Here is a 19,458-nt window from a genome sequence, read left to right as displayed (position 1 = left end):
GGCACTCAGTAAATAACTGATTTCAATGTTGCATTTTCAAGGGAAAGGTTTTCATATGTTTTATTTTTGATAATGTAATATTGAAAAGAAGATTTTCTCCTCCAGGCTGCTTTTCAAATATTGTTAACTCTGAAGTTCCAAGGAAACACCCATTTTGCTATTATCCAGATACATTTAGACTCAGCTTTTGCAGTAGAACATTTTGTTCCATTTGCAGTAATTTTTTTTGTCAAGGGACAAAGATAAACAGCTTAAACAGATAACCATCTCTGGTTGCTGCTTCTAATAATAATATTTAGCAGCCAGTGAATACTCTGCAAGTGCCTTTCTCAGAAAGGCTCCATTAAGTAAATAAGCAGTAAATATTCTGTGATTGATAGATGATAGAATTTAAAGTTAACCAATTGCCCATATCAGAATAAAACATTTTTTTTTATTTTGGTAAACAGTACTCATCTTGTTTAGATAGGTCTTACCAAAAACAGTGTTAGCATTTTATACCAAACATAGTTTTATGACGCTCAGAAGAGCTAAAACTAACAGTTTTAAACTGCTTGAATAATATTTTATCAGTTTTCTTTAGATATATATCTTTATTTCCAAATCACAAGGTATACTTTATCTGTGTTTTGAAAAAGTTATATAGCATTGTGCTGTATTCTGATCAGTTAGTATTTACAATAAAACAGCTTATTTTTTTCCTTTCAAATCAATCATACCGTGGGTTGATACTTGGAAAGTTATTTTCATTTAAATCTTGGATGTTAAAGGATGATTTTGTTTCAAGTGTTTTGTGAGGCTTATGTACTTAATGTTTGGGTGGTTTCTATATCAGGTATCATTGTAATTTGAAATGTTATTTCCTTTGAAAACTTTGTAACACCAGTAACTAAGGGATGTAATCATTTCTTTTATCCTTGCTTAAGTCTGCAGAAGAGATAGTTACTATATACCATATATATATTTCAAGTTAAGATATTTTCTCAACTTATTTTATGTTTCATTAACAACCATGCATCATCGGAACTGACAGTCACTCCAGACAATAAACTGCTACAGGTCAGGAATTTCATCTTTTTTATTGTATTTTAGTTCCTAAAACAGGGTTGATATATAGTATAACTTAACAAACTAATTGAACTAATTACTATCAGCCCCTGACTCATCATCAGCACTCTCATTGGTTATATAAATGTTATACATAGGTTCTGGATCTTCTCGAAAAAATGGCACTCTTTTTACTATATTAAGTCTCAGGCTTAGAGGTTTCTTCTGTTCCATTATATAATAATAACACTAACATCAGAGAAGATAATACAGATTGCTAGTGCATTGTAGTATCACTGTGTGACTGGTTTAAGCTTCTATAGTAGTTTAGATATCAGGCAGTATGTTAAACAGTTTACTTGCATGTTGTCATTTAATCTTGAATGCAAATATATGAGATATTTAGGGTTCCAGAAAAAATGAGACTCGGAGAAATTAGGTAACTTCTCTAAAAATCATAACCTGAATTAGGGGTCAACTCAGAACCAAGTTCTTTATTGTCTTGTGAAAAAGGACATGAGATTATCAAGTGTAGCTTTCTTCATGAATCTCTTTATCATTATATCTGATAAATTGCCATCTAGTTTCTGGTTTATTATGTCCAATAACTAGTTCTCATTCTCTAGGAGACAAATTAATTTTATTGTTTGACAACTTTTATTAAAAGTTTCTCCTGCAGTTGACAATGCATGCAGTTCAGTGGTAGAGTCGTTGTCTAGCATGCACAAGGTTCTGGGCTTCATCTCTAGAACCACAAAAACAAACAGGTTTTTAATGTTATGGATACATTGATAAATCTTTATGTAACTTTGTTTTTCAGGGCTATACAAGGTCTACCACTGAATGCCACCCCCAGCTTCTATTTTTCTACAGCTTTTAAATTATTAGGTCTTAACAAGCCCTTCTAGAAACACAGAGGATAGTCTGAATCTATCCTTACTAATATTGGTTATATTTAGCAAATTATATTTGGTATGTTTTTTATGCACATACACAGTATTTGCTTGATTATGAGCAAGAAATCTCTTCTTTCAGATAGGTAAACTTATGTTTAAAATTATATATATATATATATATACATGATATTTTTAAAAGACTCCAGAGAGCTTAACAGATATACTTTAATTTTTTAAAATTCTGTATCTAGTCTACACCTAAATATCTATAACTAATAAAAAGAAATAGGTAATAGAATTTAGTGCAGATGTCCTCCAACTTTGGAACTGGGAATTGAATTCAGGGGTGCTTTACTACTGAGCTATATCCCTAGCCCTTTTTTACTTTGATACAGGGTCTCCTTAAGTTCCTGAGGCTCGCTTTAAACTTTGCAGTTCTCCTGTCTTAGCCTCCTGCATTGCTGGGATTACAGGCACATGACACCATGCCTGGCCTGTGCAAATATTTTTAATCAGCCTAGGTGAAAACAGGAAACATTGATTACTAGAGGGTAAAAGGAATTGTAATGTGAGGAGTAACATTTTGCCATCACAGACTGAGATATTAAAATCTGCAGAATGAAAAATCAAGCACAAATCACAAGTGAGAGTTTTATAGAATTAAAAAAGCATTTTGTTTCTGATTTTTGTCTCTTATCTTCCTTTGCCAGTCTAATTAGTTTGTTTTTAGTCCCTTTCTAGGTTGTTGTTACCTTGATGTTGATGGGAACTGCCTGTGTTTTGGAAATAAATAGATATATATATCTAAAGAAAACTGATAAAATATGATTCAAGCAGTTTAAAACTGTTAGTTTTAGCTCTAGATGTGTTTTGCGAACCCCTCATTTTTTATAGATGGGCCTTTGTTACAAGAATATTGATTATGTCTTTCAAAGCAATGTTTTTAATATTTACTGTATATCATATAGATGAGTGCTTTAACAGTAAGCATTGGGCAAAAAAAAAAAGGTGAAAAAATAAGCATTGGGCAAGGTATAATTATATACTATAGTCCTCTCCTTTAGTTTCTTTTCATTAAAAAGAGAAAAATTAAAGCATCAAATTAGAAAATAGTGAATCCTCAGGTACTCTTGATCCAGGTACAATAATCATTCACTCTGGGTCACTTTTTTTTCTTCTTTTTGTTACTGGGGATTGAACCCAGGGTTGCTTAACCACTGAGCCACACACCCAGCCCTTTTTATATTTTATTTTCAGACAGGGTCTTCCTAAGTTGCTGGGGCTGGCTTTAAACTCAGACTCCTCCTGCCTCAGCCTCTCTCAAGCTGCTGGCATTACAGGTGTATGCCATTTCACCCAGCCCTACTTTATTTCTCTTAAAGTAACATTATTGGGAATTTGCTGTGTTCTAGGTACTGTTTTCAGCACTTTCATATTCACAGCAACCCTAAGAAAAAGGTTCTATAATTGACCCCATAGAATAATGTGATAACAGCTTCTCAGACTACATTATGTATAGGCCTTTTGAAGGAGTCAGTTGACAGCAAGATTCCATTTTTTAAAGATTATGGTAATAGAATTATGGGTAGAAAAGCCCCCAAATGATAGCATTCCTTCTATGTCTTATCCAAAAGTCAGTAAAATTCCAATGTTTATAAAATCTATCAGAAGGCATGACATATTAAGTAGAACTCATCTTATTTCCTCTATTGAAGCACTAAATTTTAAATAAATTCTTTAAAAACTAAGGAATTTGTATGACTATTTATTTGTTCATTTCAGTTCTTTAGAGAATTAGAAATGTATCTGTAATTTTCTAAGACATTATAACTTAGTGTTTCTAACTATTAAAAGGCAGTGAGCTTCAAGAAGTAAGCAAGTTGGCTGATTCTAAAAGATTTTGAAATGTCAACCCTTTGTCCTATCTAGAATCTTAATTGTCTCAAAATATACAAAGTCTTGATATGATTCATTTTTAGATGCTGTTTGTAAAATTTTGGTTTTAGTAAATACGATTTTAACAAATTTCTATCTTAGAAGATATAAGATAGATGAAATGCTGTATATTAAAAATCAAAGCTAAATATTTTCATATGGTAAAACACTGACAGTGAATATAGGTGTGAGAATAAAAGGGTTTCATTGTACCATTCAGATTATGTCTGAATATTAATATATTCATGTACATGTGTATGTATAAAGCATGCAACAATATTTGGAAGGAAATCCACAAAGCCATTACTAATATAGCTGGAGGTGAAGAATAGGGTGGCCATATTGTTGGGTTATCTAAGAGTTAGAATTCCTGCAGTGATCTAATTTTCTTGTTTCTCTTCAGTTTTCCCTTTAGGGTACCTAATAGAACATTGTTTCAATTCCTTTGTTTATCATTTTTTATTATATCTCTCTTATTCTGTAAATGTTCTTTGGTTTATGATTCCCTGTCACCAATGCCCCCCCCCTCCCCCATGGTGCTTGGAATTTAACCCAAGGACTCAAGCATGCTAGGCAAGTGCTCTACAACTGAGCTGCACCCCAACCCCCTAAACTCCTCAATGTTCTTTATTTTATTTTATGAGAGAGAGAGAGAATATTTTTTTTAATATTTATTTTTTAGTTTTCGGCGGACACAACATCTTTGTTTGTATGTGGTGCTGAGGATCGAACCCAGGCGCACGCATGCCAGGCGAGCTTGCTACCGCTTGAGCCACATCCCCAGCGCAATGTTCTTCATTTTTATTCACTCTCCTGTGTTTGAAGTTTTCTGCTGCCTCTAGCATTAACTTAAGGCCACTTAGTTCCCTTTTTTGTTTGTTTCGCCTTCCCCTCATATTTGGTGACATTCTTACATACATGGTGCCTCCATTCCTTACGTTTTCCAGGAATTTGTAGTGTAAATCAGTTTTCTGGCTTCCAAAAATCTTAATATTTTAAACTTGTTGTTTTCTTCTTTGCTGTTTATTTGCAGTTTTTATTTTAAATGCAATTTTAATGGGTTTTCAGAACATCTTAGAGTTAAAACTTTTGATCTGCCATGCTTAATCAGAAGTCATTAATAACTTTTCTTTTGTATTATTCATCTTGGAATTGTTTTACATTTGTAATTGGTTTGCAGTTGTTTTTGGTTTTTTTTTCTTCTGTTTCAAAGCTTGATATTAGAAGCTATTCTAAATGTTCATTTTTCCTCTCTGGATTTTCTCTTGACAATTTTATATTTAAAACCTTATGTAGGAAGGGCAGCAGAATAGAATAGACATTATGATTGCTGTATGTTTATAGGTGACTCTATGACTAGTGTGATTCTGCTTTCTGTACAATTAGAAAAATGAGAAATTATACCCCAATGATTCAAATAAAAAAAAAACTTATATATAGGGCTCTTCATGAGACTGATATATTAAAATGTTAAAAGTGAGAAGGTAAGTTGGCTTATCCTGTGTTTTTGACAACATAGGAAGATTATGAGTAGGATTCTTTTTCTAATTGCTTATTGTCAGTATCAAAGGAAACTATTAATTTAAATTTTATCTATCTACCTAACTAAATAAAATCTAATTTAGTATTTTGTCAGTTTACTTGGATTTTCTAGGTAGACAATCATATTGTCCTATACATATTGAAAGTTATATTGTAATAATGAGGACAATGCAATATTATATAGTAGTAATAAAATACCTGGATATAAATTTTTACCAAGACCAAGGTAGGTGACCAATTGAAATTAAGCTGCATTTTATTTAAGTATATAATTAAAATATATTTAACTATATTTAAGTGTACATCATCAAAAGCTACCCATTAAAATTAAGCACATAAGTGAAACCAAATAACAAAATATTTCAGAGTTTCTTAGACTCTTAAATTGACTTCTCTTCAAAGTTCTTATACCTACTATATTTCCTTTGAACTTTTGAAAAATACATATATAAAGTATAGAGGACATCTGACACTCACCTAGCTTAGCTTGACTCAATTTCATCTCCTAAAGTTTCTGTTGCTTTATTTCACAAATTTATTCTTCTGTGGTCAGAATATAGTTCAGAATGTTCTTTTTCATTATTTCTTTTTTTAATTCCCTTTAGAAGTATACCAGCAAAACAAAATAATCTTGGGGTTGCTTAACATTAAAAAGGAATTTATAGGTAATTAAACATTTTTGTGCTAACTTGTACATATTCTGTAAAGCCAGTTATATTCCCCTAAAATATTTATAAAGATTTATATGAAGATAAAATAATATTCCTTAATAATATCTATGCTTATTTTAGCATTAGTTGTAAAAACTGTAATGGCTAAGTTATGATATTTTTATGTAACTTACATGATGGTACAATACTCATTAAAAATACTTTTGCTAATCAGGCATGGAGATGCACACCTGTAATCTCAGCTACTTGGGATGCTGAGGCAGGAGTATCCCAAATTCAATCCAACCTGGGTAATTTAGGGGGACCCTGGCTTGAAATAAAAAATAAAAAGGGGTGGGGATGTAGCTTAGTGATAGAGTGCTTGCTTATCATGTACAAAGCAATGGGTTCAATCTTCAGCACTCAAATAAATAAATAAGAATTTTTGTTAAATATGTGTAAATAGATGGAAAATTCTTGGGTGTTACAGAAAGTTAAGAAAAGGGATTCATAAATGTATATGTGATTTGCCTCCTCTTATATAAAAAATATATAAAATTAGTGATGTGGCTGAGGAAGAGTACTTACCTAGCATGCTCAAGGCCCTGAGTTCCATTGTCAGTACCATTTAAAAACAAAAACACCATATACACATACATATGCACACCCTCTGGTTGCAAGGAAATGCAACATGTTATAAAATTTAGTTCATGTTATTTAAATTTTTTCTGCCATTAATTTACATGAAGATAAAATAATATCCATAAGATGATTTATAATGATAATTCAGCAATTAAAAGAACTTATTTTTCTAAAGATGCAGAGAGTTGTATTCTAGTCCTGTCAGTGTCACCTACTAGCTACATGAATTTAATATCACATAACCTTGATTTCATTGTTTATAAAATGAGTCTTATGAGATACGATTATATATAAGGTATTTTAAAATATGAGATCTTTTTATATTTGTGCTTATCTTTTTTTCACAGATTAGTGGCCTGATCCATATATTTGGGCAATTAAATAGACAAATAACTAAAGTTGGTGTAGTGCATTAAGGTGTTGAGTCAAGCAGTCTAGCTGTTCTGCCCTATAACCTTGAAGTACCATTTGCCAAGTATATCAAGGTCTTAAAGAAAACTGAAGATGCACAAAAATAACATCCTGAAAAGAAATACTTCTCTTGGCTATTCCCAGATATGTTGTAAAAATTTTATGCATGATCTGTGTGAAATAATGATGTGAAGGTAGAGGGAGTTGTGAAAAACACAAGTTGTTGCATACACAGTGGTGGATGCGTGAAAACAACATTATTTCTCAGCTTCCGTGGTGTGTTCATAGATAATGCTTTTCAAACAGATGTGTTTTCTCATCTGTTTGAAGAGGGCAAAATGTAAATTCATTAATTATGACAATGAATTCTAAACATTTTGGGTTCTGCACCTGTGATAGCATTTTCCTCCTGTTTGCCAATAAAAACACTGGGGAGAACAAAATCCTGATTTTATCCTGTTTGTTTAATGCTTATCATTCTGCTTACTGTCTTTTAGTGACTACTCTGTTAACAGCTGTCTAAACATTCTTTCACATTCCTGTCAGAAATATGATTCCAGCCAGGTTCAGGAATTGTAGTGACCACTCCTGTATTGAAATTACTTCTTCAAAACATTTTTAGTTAAGGATTGACATGACTGAACCAGCTAGCATTATTACATTTAAAATCCAATCCTATGGGAGGTACTTCTCATTCAATAGTGGGGTCATATCCTAATACCCAAATTCTTATATTGCTTAATCATATGTATAATACAGATTAGGACCATTTCTTTTCATGCTTTGAAAAAACATCTTTGTAAATTCAATTGTGTATACTGTTGTTTATTTTCTGAATATTGTATATTAATGTAGTTCATTTGAGAGTACAGAGTGCAATAATTCCTATAAAGTATGACTCTGGTATACTTTTAAATGCATAGTATAAAATAATTCCTTTTTTATAGTTGTTATTTTATGCTTGAAATTAGGGATATCATGTGTGACCAGTGTCTAGGTAACTCTCTTAACAAATATTTCTGTGAAAATTTCATTAAAAGTATCTGACCAAGTCAACCATGAATTAGCATTACCATTACTCTCTTAGTTGTGGTCATATAAAATTGAGCTATGAAGAACTTATTGAATCGAAAAATGATCCTTGAAAATTCCCAAAAGTTTTAAGGTTACTACTTTTAAAAAAAAATCACAGAATTATTGTTATAATGTAAATTATGGTTATAATGTAACAGAGGGAATTGAGGCTGTTTAAGTAACTAAGGTTAAACTCTTGCATTCTTCTGCATGTTATATGTTTCTTATTTTCTACTAGAATAAGAAATTTTTATAAGTCTTTTTAGGGGCACATGTAATTTTTTAGTTTAAAAGTTATATGATAAAACATGGATTAGTAAATTATAATTTATGCATATGGATATATGTCTTGGGAAATATTAAAGGTGGCTATTATCTAAAGAACCTTCTACCGGGGCTGGGGATGTGGCTCAAGGGGTAGCACGCTCGCCTGGCATGTGTGCGGCCCGGGTTTGATCCTCAGCACCACATACAAACAAAGATGTTGTGTCCCCAAAACTAAAAAATAAATATTAAAATTCTCTCTCTCCCTCTCCCTCTCTCTCTCTCTTAAAAAAAAAAATAAAGAAACTTCTACCATGTCACCATCAAGAGATCATTTAATATAGTCGCATTAATGCTATGGATGGTTTTCATTTTTCTGGTAAATTTTTCTTATATTCTCTGTATTTGCAAAGCATTGAGAAAAGTGGTCACATTAACACTTGCTTTTTCCTAGTTTTGGGTGACAAAATATCATATTGTTCATCTCTATTTGCTTATAAAATGTTATTTTGTTATTTATGAATTCTTCTTTGTGGTAGGTAACTTCAGTTTGAGAAGTCAAATACATTTGATAGAATTAGAACTAAAATACAGAGATTTAGATTTTCCTTCTTGAGAACCTGTAGTTTCATTTTGTGAAAATAATGTAGTCATCATTCTCTAGTGTATAGCTTTTAGGACCATTTACTAAGCTCAATGATCAGCTAATGATCATGAATGGCAAATGTCTATGAGAAAGGGATTATTCACTATTAATTCACAGAACTGATTTACTTTGTATCAGAGATGCAGTTTGTTGAATAAGTAATAGTAGTAGAATTGTTATTGCCAGTTGTATCATATTGTTTTATTAACAAGCTCAGATACTTCATTCCTGGTTCTGTAATTGACTTTAGATAATGATATACCTTCCCAGTGACTTGGGAGGCTGTGGCAGGAGAATCACAAGTTCAAGGCCAGCCTTGACAGCTTAATAAAACTCTGTCTCTCTTTTTTTTTAAAGGACTGGAAATGTAGCTCAGCCATAGAATCCCCCCTAGGTTCAATCCCCAGTAACACCACCACCACTACTGCCAAACACACACACACACACACACACACACACACACACACACACACAGAGAGAGAGAGAGAGAGAGAGAGAGAGAATAAAATATGACTAATTTAGGAAAGAAGTTCGTTGAAAATAAAAAGATTTTTGAAAGACGTTTCTGGGTATGTTGTAATCTAATAGAATTCCCTGGTTCTATAAAAGTATTTTACCTTTTTGCTACCCAGAAATATTGTTTAAGCCAAGGTTAGTTACATGTTAGCACTCATTCTCACTAAAAGAGCAGTTTGCAGCTGGGCATGGTGGCACACAGCCTGTAATTCCAGGAACTCAGGAGGCAGAGGCAGGGGGATCACAAGATTGAGGCCAGCCCCAGTAACTTACTAAGGCCCTAAGCATATTGGGGAGACTCTGTCTGAAAAATTTAAAAAGTTATAAAAAAAAAAAGTTGGGGATGTGGCTTAGTGGTTAAGCATCCCTGGTTTCAATCCCTGCTACCAAAAAAAAAAAAAATAAAGGCAATTAATCACTTTTTAGCCTCAGTACCCTTTATATGTTCACAGATCATTAAGGACTACCAGTAAGTTTTGCTTATATGGTTTTATCTGCTCATACATTAAAATTTGAAACTAAATTTTTAAAAATAAATTTATTCATTAAAAATTACATGTTAATATAAATGTGATATTTATGAAACTAGGTATATTTTCCAAAGTAAATGAAAAATATACTCTTTTACCTAAGAGAGTGGCTTTAAAAATATTTTTCTAAATATCTTGTATATTTGATATAATCAGAGGTATCTGGAATCTCATACCTGGTTCTGCTCTTGTGATTTTCTTCTTTTTTTACTTTAAAGTATATGAAGAAAATCAGAGAAGGGAAGAGTATTTAATAATCTTTTTGAATAATTAAGGATATTTTTCTTTGAATACTGTGCCAACATAGAACAAATAGTTTTTCTAAAAGTTAGTTGGAAGGTGGAATCTGTAAACACACGTTTTCATATTATGTTGTACTATATTGGTCTACCTATTGAATAGATTGAATAGATTTTTTTATCCATGCATGATTTGATAATACCATGCATTGATCATTTGGCAAATATGAATTCAATGAGTTATATAGGTCCTCCAGACATTGACATGTCATTAAATAATATTTAAAACATTACATTTGTTAATATTGCCATAATTTTTGTCTGGAAAATTTTAAAGTATTGCAAACTTTTCAGGCTCATGGTGGTGTTGGAAAGCTCAAGTTTTATCATTGGTAACAAATATTTGGTATTTGTGCCAGATACTGGCAGCAGATCTTTGTCTTGAAGTTACAGGCCTAATTAATTTTTTTTGAAAAAATGTCTGCCAAATACATGTCTGTATAAGCATATTTTGTCTGATACTCTCAAGTAAAAAATGATGTTCTTTAAAAAAAACATTCTAATTCAGTTCATAGTTTAAACCACCACACACAATTTTTTTTTCTAGACAACTATCCTATTTCCACATGTAGCATAAGTGCTTTGTACATACTATTTGATACATGAAGAAGTTGTGGTCAAATGTGTTAAAATGAAATTTAAATATTTATAGCTTTCCCAAGGCTTTCTTACCTAAAACTGACATTATTATTATTATTATTTTTATTATTATTATTATTATTTTATTTGTAAATGTGCAGCTGTGAAGAATACAGTAACTACCAGTATAATTTGGTGCTACTGTTTAGATTCTGTTAAGACACAGAAATTTTACCTATTGTTGCTTTTGCCCAACCAATATAAATGTCAACAGGTGAAAGAAGCAGTGAACATCTTAGTATTATTATGAAAATAGTTTTGACTTCAGGAAACTTCTGCAATTCTGTTTACTACACTATACTGGAATGTGAAGGGCTTGCAGTGATCACAAGCCTGAGGTAAAATGATACAGAATTTAGTATAGGTGGATTCTTGAGAGAGAAATAAGTACATAAAGACAATGTTGGGAACTTCTCTGTATCAGATTAGTAGATAAGAGACAGAGGAGGAAAGGTTACTGTTATTGTTGTTGTTATTTATAATAAAAATAGTTTTGGTATATAGGACAGGAACTGCCCAAACTCTTTGGTTTGGAGGGAGCTAGAGAAACTGGGAATTTTCAGAGAAGACTTTGTAAAATGAATGGTATTTCAATGCTCAAAAAGTATTTGTTAAATGAATTACTACTTTAAAATAAAGATTCAGTAGGAATGTTTTCATTTATTTGCTAATTAAGGTATCTTTAAGCCTTTCATGCCATTTCTTCATGTGTTGGCTATCCTGGTTTTTTGCCTCTTCTTATAAACTTTAGAATCAGGTTTTTGATAATACACAAAATACTTGCTGGGATTTTTATTTGGCTTGCATTGAATTTACAAATCAAAGTGGGAAGAACTGAAATTTATCAATATTGTCTTCCTATCCATGAACCTATAATATATTTTTGTTTCTTTAACTCTTTTTTTGTTGTTCTTTTTAGATACACATGACAGTAGAGTGTATTTTAACATATATACATAGAGTATAACTTATTGTAATAGGGTTCCATTCTTGTGCTTGTACATGATGTGGAGTTTCACTGGTGGTGTATTCATACATGAACATAGGAAGTTATGTCAGATTCATTCTGTCTTTCCTATTCTATCCCCCATTCCTTCCTTTTATACTTTGTACTTTATCTCCAACTTATCTTATTCCATGATTTGTTCTAATATTTGCATAAAGTTATTAATTTTGGTGCTATGTTCGTGCATATGAGAACCTTGGTCTGAGATATGGCATCACAGCGTGCCATCTGTGGAACATATAGGTGTCTTTGTAAAATATATATGCATATTTGTGGAAGTTTTCTACATTATGAATTTGTACATGAATTTTTTTAAAAATGTGGCTAAAATGACATGCCACATCGGACAGAAATTTTTGAAGATAGAGGAAACTTTTAACAAAGTTTAAAAGAGAAAACTTTTAAAAAATTATTTCTTGGATGTTAATGAATAAATTTTCATTATACTTCATAATGTGACATTTTTTCCCCCTTTTCCATTTAGTTTTGTCAGCCTGGTGGATGGCAGCTATCCAGAGAGAGGAAACAGCCAACGTTCTTTGTGGTGGTCCTAACAGACATTGACTCAGATCGACATTACTGCTCATGCCTAACCTTCTATGAAGCAGAGATCAATCTCCAGGTACAGAATATTTTCTAGCCAAAGTGTAGTCAGAGGGACAACATACCTGCCACATTTGTTTTTTATAAAACTGCAAGTTTGAGTTTTATGGGCTACTTTAAAAATCATGAGGAACTTCTTATATTTTTGCATTTAATGTTGAGTAGGAGAGCAACAAGGTAAAGTTTTTTAAGAGTTTGATTATCTCTGATAAAAATATTTACCATAATCTGAATATTTCTAAGAATAGCTTATCCATGAATTGGTTTCTTAAGAGTAATATTCTCTTGTGGTGAACTTTTGATTTTTCCCTCCCAGTCCACCAAGGGGATCTTTCATAGAACATAAGAACATTTAATCCAAATGTTTATCACAATGCTTGACATTATTGTTATAGCTCCTAAGTAAATGTTAACTCATTCTTATTAGTGGTAATATTAGCAACATAATCAGTCCAAAATTCATAGGCTACAATTATAGAAATTTAAAATAAACTTCTCTTTCAAAGTATTGTTTGAGATTCTTAGTTTTAACCTTTGACTGGATGTACTTTCTCTAACTTATGAAAAGATTTATGATAAAGTATAGAACAACTTATGGCATTTCAATGATTGAGTTTGCGAGATGAGGGACAAGTACAAAACCAATTCTGGATATGAAAAATAGTTCACTTGGTGCTGCTTTCGTAGAAACCACACTCTTTCCATGTTTTATGACCTGGCTCTTATGGTGCTGGATATAAGATTGGTATAACTGTCACCATACTTTCCCCAGAAAATCCCGTCTTCCATATGCAGTCATTGTCTCACACTGCTGACTTCTAGTTGTAAGTCCAAAATGTAAATCCAAAATGTTTCCTTGGTGGAGGTCAGATTGCTTTCTGAACCAACCTCTCTGAAAGTGAGTCAGAAGAACATAGGGTCTTTTATAGTTGTTTGGTTTGCTTTCCATGCTGTGTAATACAAGAAGGAAATTAAAGGTATTTGGTGATATTGGATGAGTGAATTTGCTTTATTTGCTGCAGCTTCTGCTACATAGAGATGAATATAAACCACCACTGGGGAAAGATGGGCTTGTTTTCTGAAATGGCTTCCCAGAGCAGTAGTTGTAGTTTCAATTATGTTTATTAAACTCTTAAGATCTGAATTTTCTGAATGTAGAAATCTGATTTTTCAATACAATAAGAGATAGATCACCTATCATGACACAGGTTTAAATTATCCAAGTTCATTAGATTTATGTATTAAAACAAATATACAAGCTTATGTATTTACAGTGAATTAAAAAGTTGCATAGAGGGGTTAGGGTTGTGGCTCAGTGGAAGAGCACTTGCCTAGCATGTGTGAGACACTGGGTTCAATCTTCAGCACCACATGAAAAAAATAAAATAAAATAAAGTTGTTGTATTTATCTACTGCTGAAATATTTTTTATATTAAAAGTTGCATAGGTGCTGGGGTTGTGGCTCAGTGGTAAAGCACTCACCTCGCATGTGTCGGGCCCTGGGTTCTATCCTCAGCTCCACATAAAAATAAATAAAATAAGGGTATTGTGTCCAACTACAACTAAAAAATAAATATATTTTTTTAAAAAGTTACATAGAACAAAATGTGCATTATCCCAGGACTAGGATTGTGGCTCAGTGGTAGAGTGCTTGCCTCGCATGTGTGAGAGCCTGGGTTCAATCTTCAGCACCACATATAAATAAATTAAATAAAGGTAATGTTTTCATCTACAACTTAAAAAAAAAAGTGCATTATCTGCATTATTAGCACATTCTATGTTGTCGGACCTTTGTGGGAAACTCACAATCTGAAGGTTTTTAATTATGAAATCAATCCAATACTTGATGTGAAATATTTAACAACTGTTAGCATATTGCTTCTGTTTAAAGTAAGGATTTTGTTGTCAATGGGAACAGAAAATTTAGAAATCTTTCATTCTTCTGTCCTAGTGTTTATTTTTTTATTTTTTTATATAGCATTTTTATTGATTAAATTAAGAACTTATAACAGATTTTAGAACAAAAACAAAACAGAAAATAGTATCCTGTATAAAATGGAATACTAATAATTAATACTATTCATGCTATTAATTCATAACTTACAAATTGCTACAACAGAATATTTGTTGATAATGAAAATTACTGAAGGTAATTTAACTAAAAAATTCTGTTTACTCATGCAATAAATGATAGTATAATTTTTATTATTCTTAAATTTATCTGTATAACTATTTGTATAAAAATTTAGTATCATATTCATTTATTTAGTTTTAATTGGTGAATAAAGTTTTATACACATATGCAGTGAAACCATGAGGTTCTTATATAGGTCTACTTTGTAAAGTGTATAAATCAAATTATTTAACATATTCATTGCCTCACATATTTTTCTTTTGTGAAAACATTAAAAATATGCCCATTTAATAGTTTTTAATTAATTAATTTACTTATTTATTTTAAAATTTTGATTTGTTATATATGACAACAGAATGCATTACAATTTTTATTACACATATAGAGCACACTTTTTCGTATCTCTGGTTGTACACAAAGTAGAGTCACATCCTTCATGTCTTCTTACAAGTACTTAGAGTAATGATGACTCCTCGCATTCCACCATGTTTCCTACCCCTATATCCCCTCTTTTCCCCTTCCTCTCCTTTCCCCCTTTGCCCTATCTAGAGTTCATTTAATCCTCCCATCCCTACCCCCACAGCATATTGTGGATCAACATCCTTAAATCAGAGAAATCATTCAGCATTTGGATTTTTGGGATTGACTAATTTGCCAATGATATGACTCTATACCTAGAAGACTGAAAAAGTTCCACCAGAAAACTTCTAGAACTAGTGAATGAATTCAGCAAAGTAGTAGGACACAAAATGAACACACATAAATCCAAGGCATTTCTGTATATCAGTAACAAATCCTCTGAAAGGGAAATGAGGAAAACTACCCCATTTACAATAACATTAAGAAAAAAGAGAATAAACTTAACAAAAAGGTGAAAGACCTCTACAAGGAAAGCTACAAAATGCTACAGAAAAAATTAAAGAAGACCTTATAAGATGGAAAGATCTACCTTGTTCTTGGATATGCAGAATTAATATTATCAAAATGACCATACTACCAAAAGCACTATACAGATTTAATGCAGTTCTAATCAAACTCCCAATGACATTCCTCATAGAAATAGAAAAAACAGTCATGAAATTTATCGGGAAAAATAAGAGACCCAGAAAAGCTAAAGCAACCATTAGTAAGAAGAGTGAAGCAGGTGGCATCACTATACCAGACCTTAAACTATGCTACCGGGCAGTAGTAACAAAAACAGCATGGTATTCCAGTGGTACAGAATAGAAGACACAGACACTAACCCACAAAATTACAATGATCTTATATTAGACAAAGGTGACAAAAACATGCACTGGAGAAAAGACAGCATCTTCAACAAATGGTGCTGGGAAAACTGGAAATCCATATGCAACAAAATGAAATTAAACCCCTATTTCTCACCATGCACAAAACTCAACATGGATCAAGGAATTAAGCCAGAGACACTGCGTCTAATAGAAGAAAAAGTAGGCCCTAATCTCCATCTGTGGGATTAGACTCAACTTCCTCAATAAGTCTCCTACAGCACAAGAATTAATGTCCTAGTATTTAGATGCCAATAAATAGATGATCAAATTCCTGTTTTTGTCCAATTCAGTCTAAATAAGGAGGGATTATCTCTTAACCTTAAACTTTTCAGTGTATATTTTGAAGGAACATAAACAGAACAGTTACAAATCTCAGGAAATTTAACATTGATATAATACTTTAATCTACTATACATATTCCATTTTTGTCTATTACCTAATAATTTTTTTGCGGGGGGGCAAGTCTTGCTATGTTGCCAATTCTGGTTTCAAACTCCTGGGTCCAAGTGATCTGCTTACTTCAGTCTCAGAGTAGCTGAGACTGTAGTCATGGACTATTATGCCTGACCTAAAAATATTCTTTGTAGTCAGTCTCCTCCTGTATTTTTTTTTCCAAAGCAAGTCAACATGCCTCCCAAAAATTGCATTTAATTATCATTTCTCTTTTTCTCTTTTCATCTGGAATAGTTGTTTAGACTCTTTGTTCTGTAACATTTTTTAAATAATATAATTTCTGTCCTCCTTTTTAATAAGATGTTTTTTATTTAGTATTTTCTGACGTCTCTCATTAGATCCGGGTTATGCTTCAATAGGTGGAAATGCTACTCAAGTGTGTTCCTTCTATGTGTGTCCTTCTAAGTGTACATATTTGGAGGTACACACTGTGTATCTTTCCTTCACTAATGATGTTAATTTTGGTAACCCAGTCAAGTCATTGTCAGATTTCTCCACTGTATAGTTGCTTCCCCCTCCCCCCCATTTGCTGCTAATAAGCAACCTATAGGAAGACACTGAAAGATTGTACAAATATTCTACCACTCATCACTCATGCTCTCTAGATTTAGCATTTACCCATGATTCTTATCTATGCCAGGTTTTTGTATGGTTGCAAAATAATTATTTTTTTAACTCCATTCCAGTCAGCAGTTGACATTTTACTATAAGCAAGAGCTTTTCATTCTTGAGTGAGTCGTAGACTTTTAGATTCCAATTGTTATGCTTTTTTCCCCTTTACTTCAGTAATATATAATCCATTAATTTTCTTTAAAAATCATCTTGTACATATTATCCTGTATTGAACAGTGGGTACCTCTCAAGCTAGGCTGGTTCCTGTATTTTTTTTCAATAAGGCCCCATCTCTTCTTTAAACTTTCTATCCTAACAAAGCTGAACTAGGCTCATCTTATTCATTTTCAGCTCAAACCTTGAAATCATCCATTTCTTCAAGGAACCTTGGCTTCTTTGAATATCGAATGATAGTGGAAACCAAGATCTGAGTTTTTGTATATTTTGAAGGAGTGTTTTAAAAAATTATTTTTCTTTTGACATATAGTATTTTCCTACTTGTCATTTTAAGTGGAATAAATATTATAATTTAATTTGTCTTCAACTTACCAAAGTTTTAAGTTTGATTCACATGAGTTCTTCCAAGATTTCTGAAAATTTAAATAAATTGTGAGAATTTTGGCTTCTTTGTAGCTACTAGCCAGAATTTTAAGACTGCTTTTCTATGTTGGAAACAGAAAGTTTAATGTCTTTTGAGTTTGGTCCAATTGAGGGTAAAACAACGAGGTAGAATTTGGAAAAAATTTAAATAAATTAAAACCCAGAAGATATTCCTTTCTAGGTCGTCAGCAAGGTTGTTCTCATTTTTGGCATGAACTATTTAGCTATGTTCTTTTTAAAAAATGTGGTTTTCTTTTATTTTTGGATCATATCATCAGTTCAAAATAGATCTTTTAATTCTTGTTGTGAATTACTTCATATCACATATTCTATGACACATTGTTTGGAAGCTGAAAAAGGAGGAACTTAGGGATGTACACCATCCAGAGAATAATTGTGCAACTTTAAAAATGTTGGCTTGATTACCTTTTCCAAGATACAGTAATACTGTCAGTAATCACAAGCAAACTTTGGCATTAAACTTTTGATAACATATTTCTAAAATTATTCAACTAGGGAATATGATACTAGATTTTTAAAATAGTAGTCAATAAAATATGACAGATTTGGTATGGGCTTTAATGGCTTAGATAAAATATACAATAGACTTAAGTTTTTTGTTTGTATCTTTTTTTTTTTTATTGGTTGTTCAAAACATTACACAGCTCATGACATATCATCTTCCATACATTTGATTCAAGTGGGTTATGAACTCCCATTTTTTACCCCAAATACAAGTTGCAGAATCACATCAGTTACACATCCACATTTTTACATAATACCATATTAGTGACTGTTGTATTCTGCTACCTTTCCTATCCCCTACTATCCCCCCCCCCTTCCCTCTCATCTTCCCTCTCTACCCCATCTGCTGTTGTTTAATTCTCTCCCTTGTTTTTTTTTTCCCCCTTTCCCCTCACAAACTCTTATATGTAATTTTGTGTAACAATGAGGTTCTCCTTCCATTTCCATAGTTTCCCTTCTCTCTCCCTTTCTCTCCCCCCACTCGTCTCTGTTTAATGTTAATTTTTTCCTCATGCTCTTCTTCCCTGTTCTGATCTTAGTTGCTCTCTTTATATCAAAGAAGACATTTGGCATTTGTTTTTTAAGGATTGGCTAGCTTCACTTAGCATAATCTGCTCTAATGCCATCCATTTCCCTGCAAAATCCATGATTTTGTCATTTTTTAGTGCTGCGTAATACTCCATTGTGTATAAATGCCACAGTTTTTTAATCCATTCATCTATTGAAGGGCATCTGGGTTGATTCCAAAGTCTAGCTATTGTGAATTGTGCTGCCATGATCATTGATGTGGCAGTATCCCTATAGTATGCTCTTTTAAGGTCCTCAGGGAATAGACCGAGAAGGGCGATAGCTGGGTCAAATGGTGGTTCCATTCCCAGCTTTCCTAGGAATCTCCATACTGCTTTCCATATTGGCCGCACCAGTTTGCAGTTCCACCAGCAATGTACAAGTGTACCCTTTTCCCCACATCCTCGCCAGCACTTATTGTTGCTTGACTTCATAATGGCTGCCAATCTTACTGGAGTGAGATGGTATCTTAGGGTGGTTTTGATTTGCATTTCTCTGACTGCTAGAGATGGTGAGCATTTTTTCATGTACTTATTGATAGATTGTATGTCCTCCTCTGAGAAGTGTCTGTTCAGGTC

At 32.4% G+C, this 19,458-nt stretch overlaps 1 protein-coding gene across 1 annotated transcript in view; it reads left to right on the top strand.

Moving 5' to 3' along the window:
• Sbf2 (SET binding factor 2) overlaps positions 1–19,458 on the top strand; it is a 353,787-nt gene that overhangs the window by 97,604 nt on the left and 236,725 nt on the right. Inside the window, exon 3 of the mRNA XM_015477617.2 lies at positions 12,582–12,719. Within this exon, the coding sequence (XP_015333103.2) occupies positions 12,582–12,719 (138 nt within the window). The remainder of the gene's footprint in view (positions 1–12,581; positions 12,720–19,458) is intronic.

This window comes from Marmota marmota, unplaced genomic scaffold, assembly GCF_001458135.2.
Source record: "Marmota marmota marmota unplaced genomic scaffold, marMar, whole genome shotgun sequence".
Classification (NCBI taxonomy): domain Eukaryota; kingdom Metazoa; phylum Chordata; class Mammalia; order Rodentia; family Sciuridae; genus Marmota; species Marmota marmota.
The sequence above is the reverse complement of the archived record's forward strand: the minus strand, read 5'-3'. Positions and strand labels throughout refer to the sequence as shown.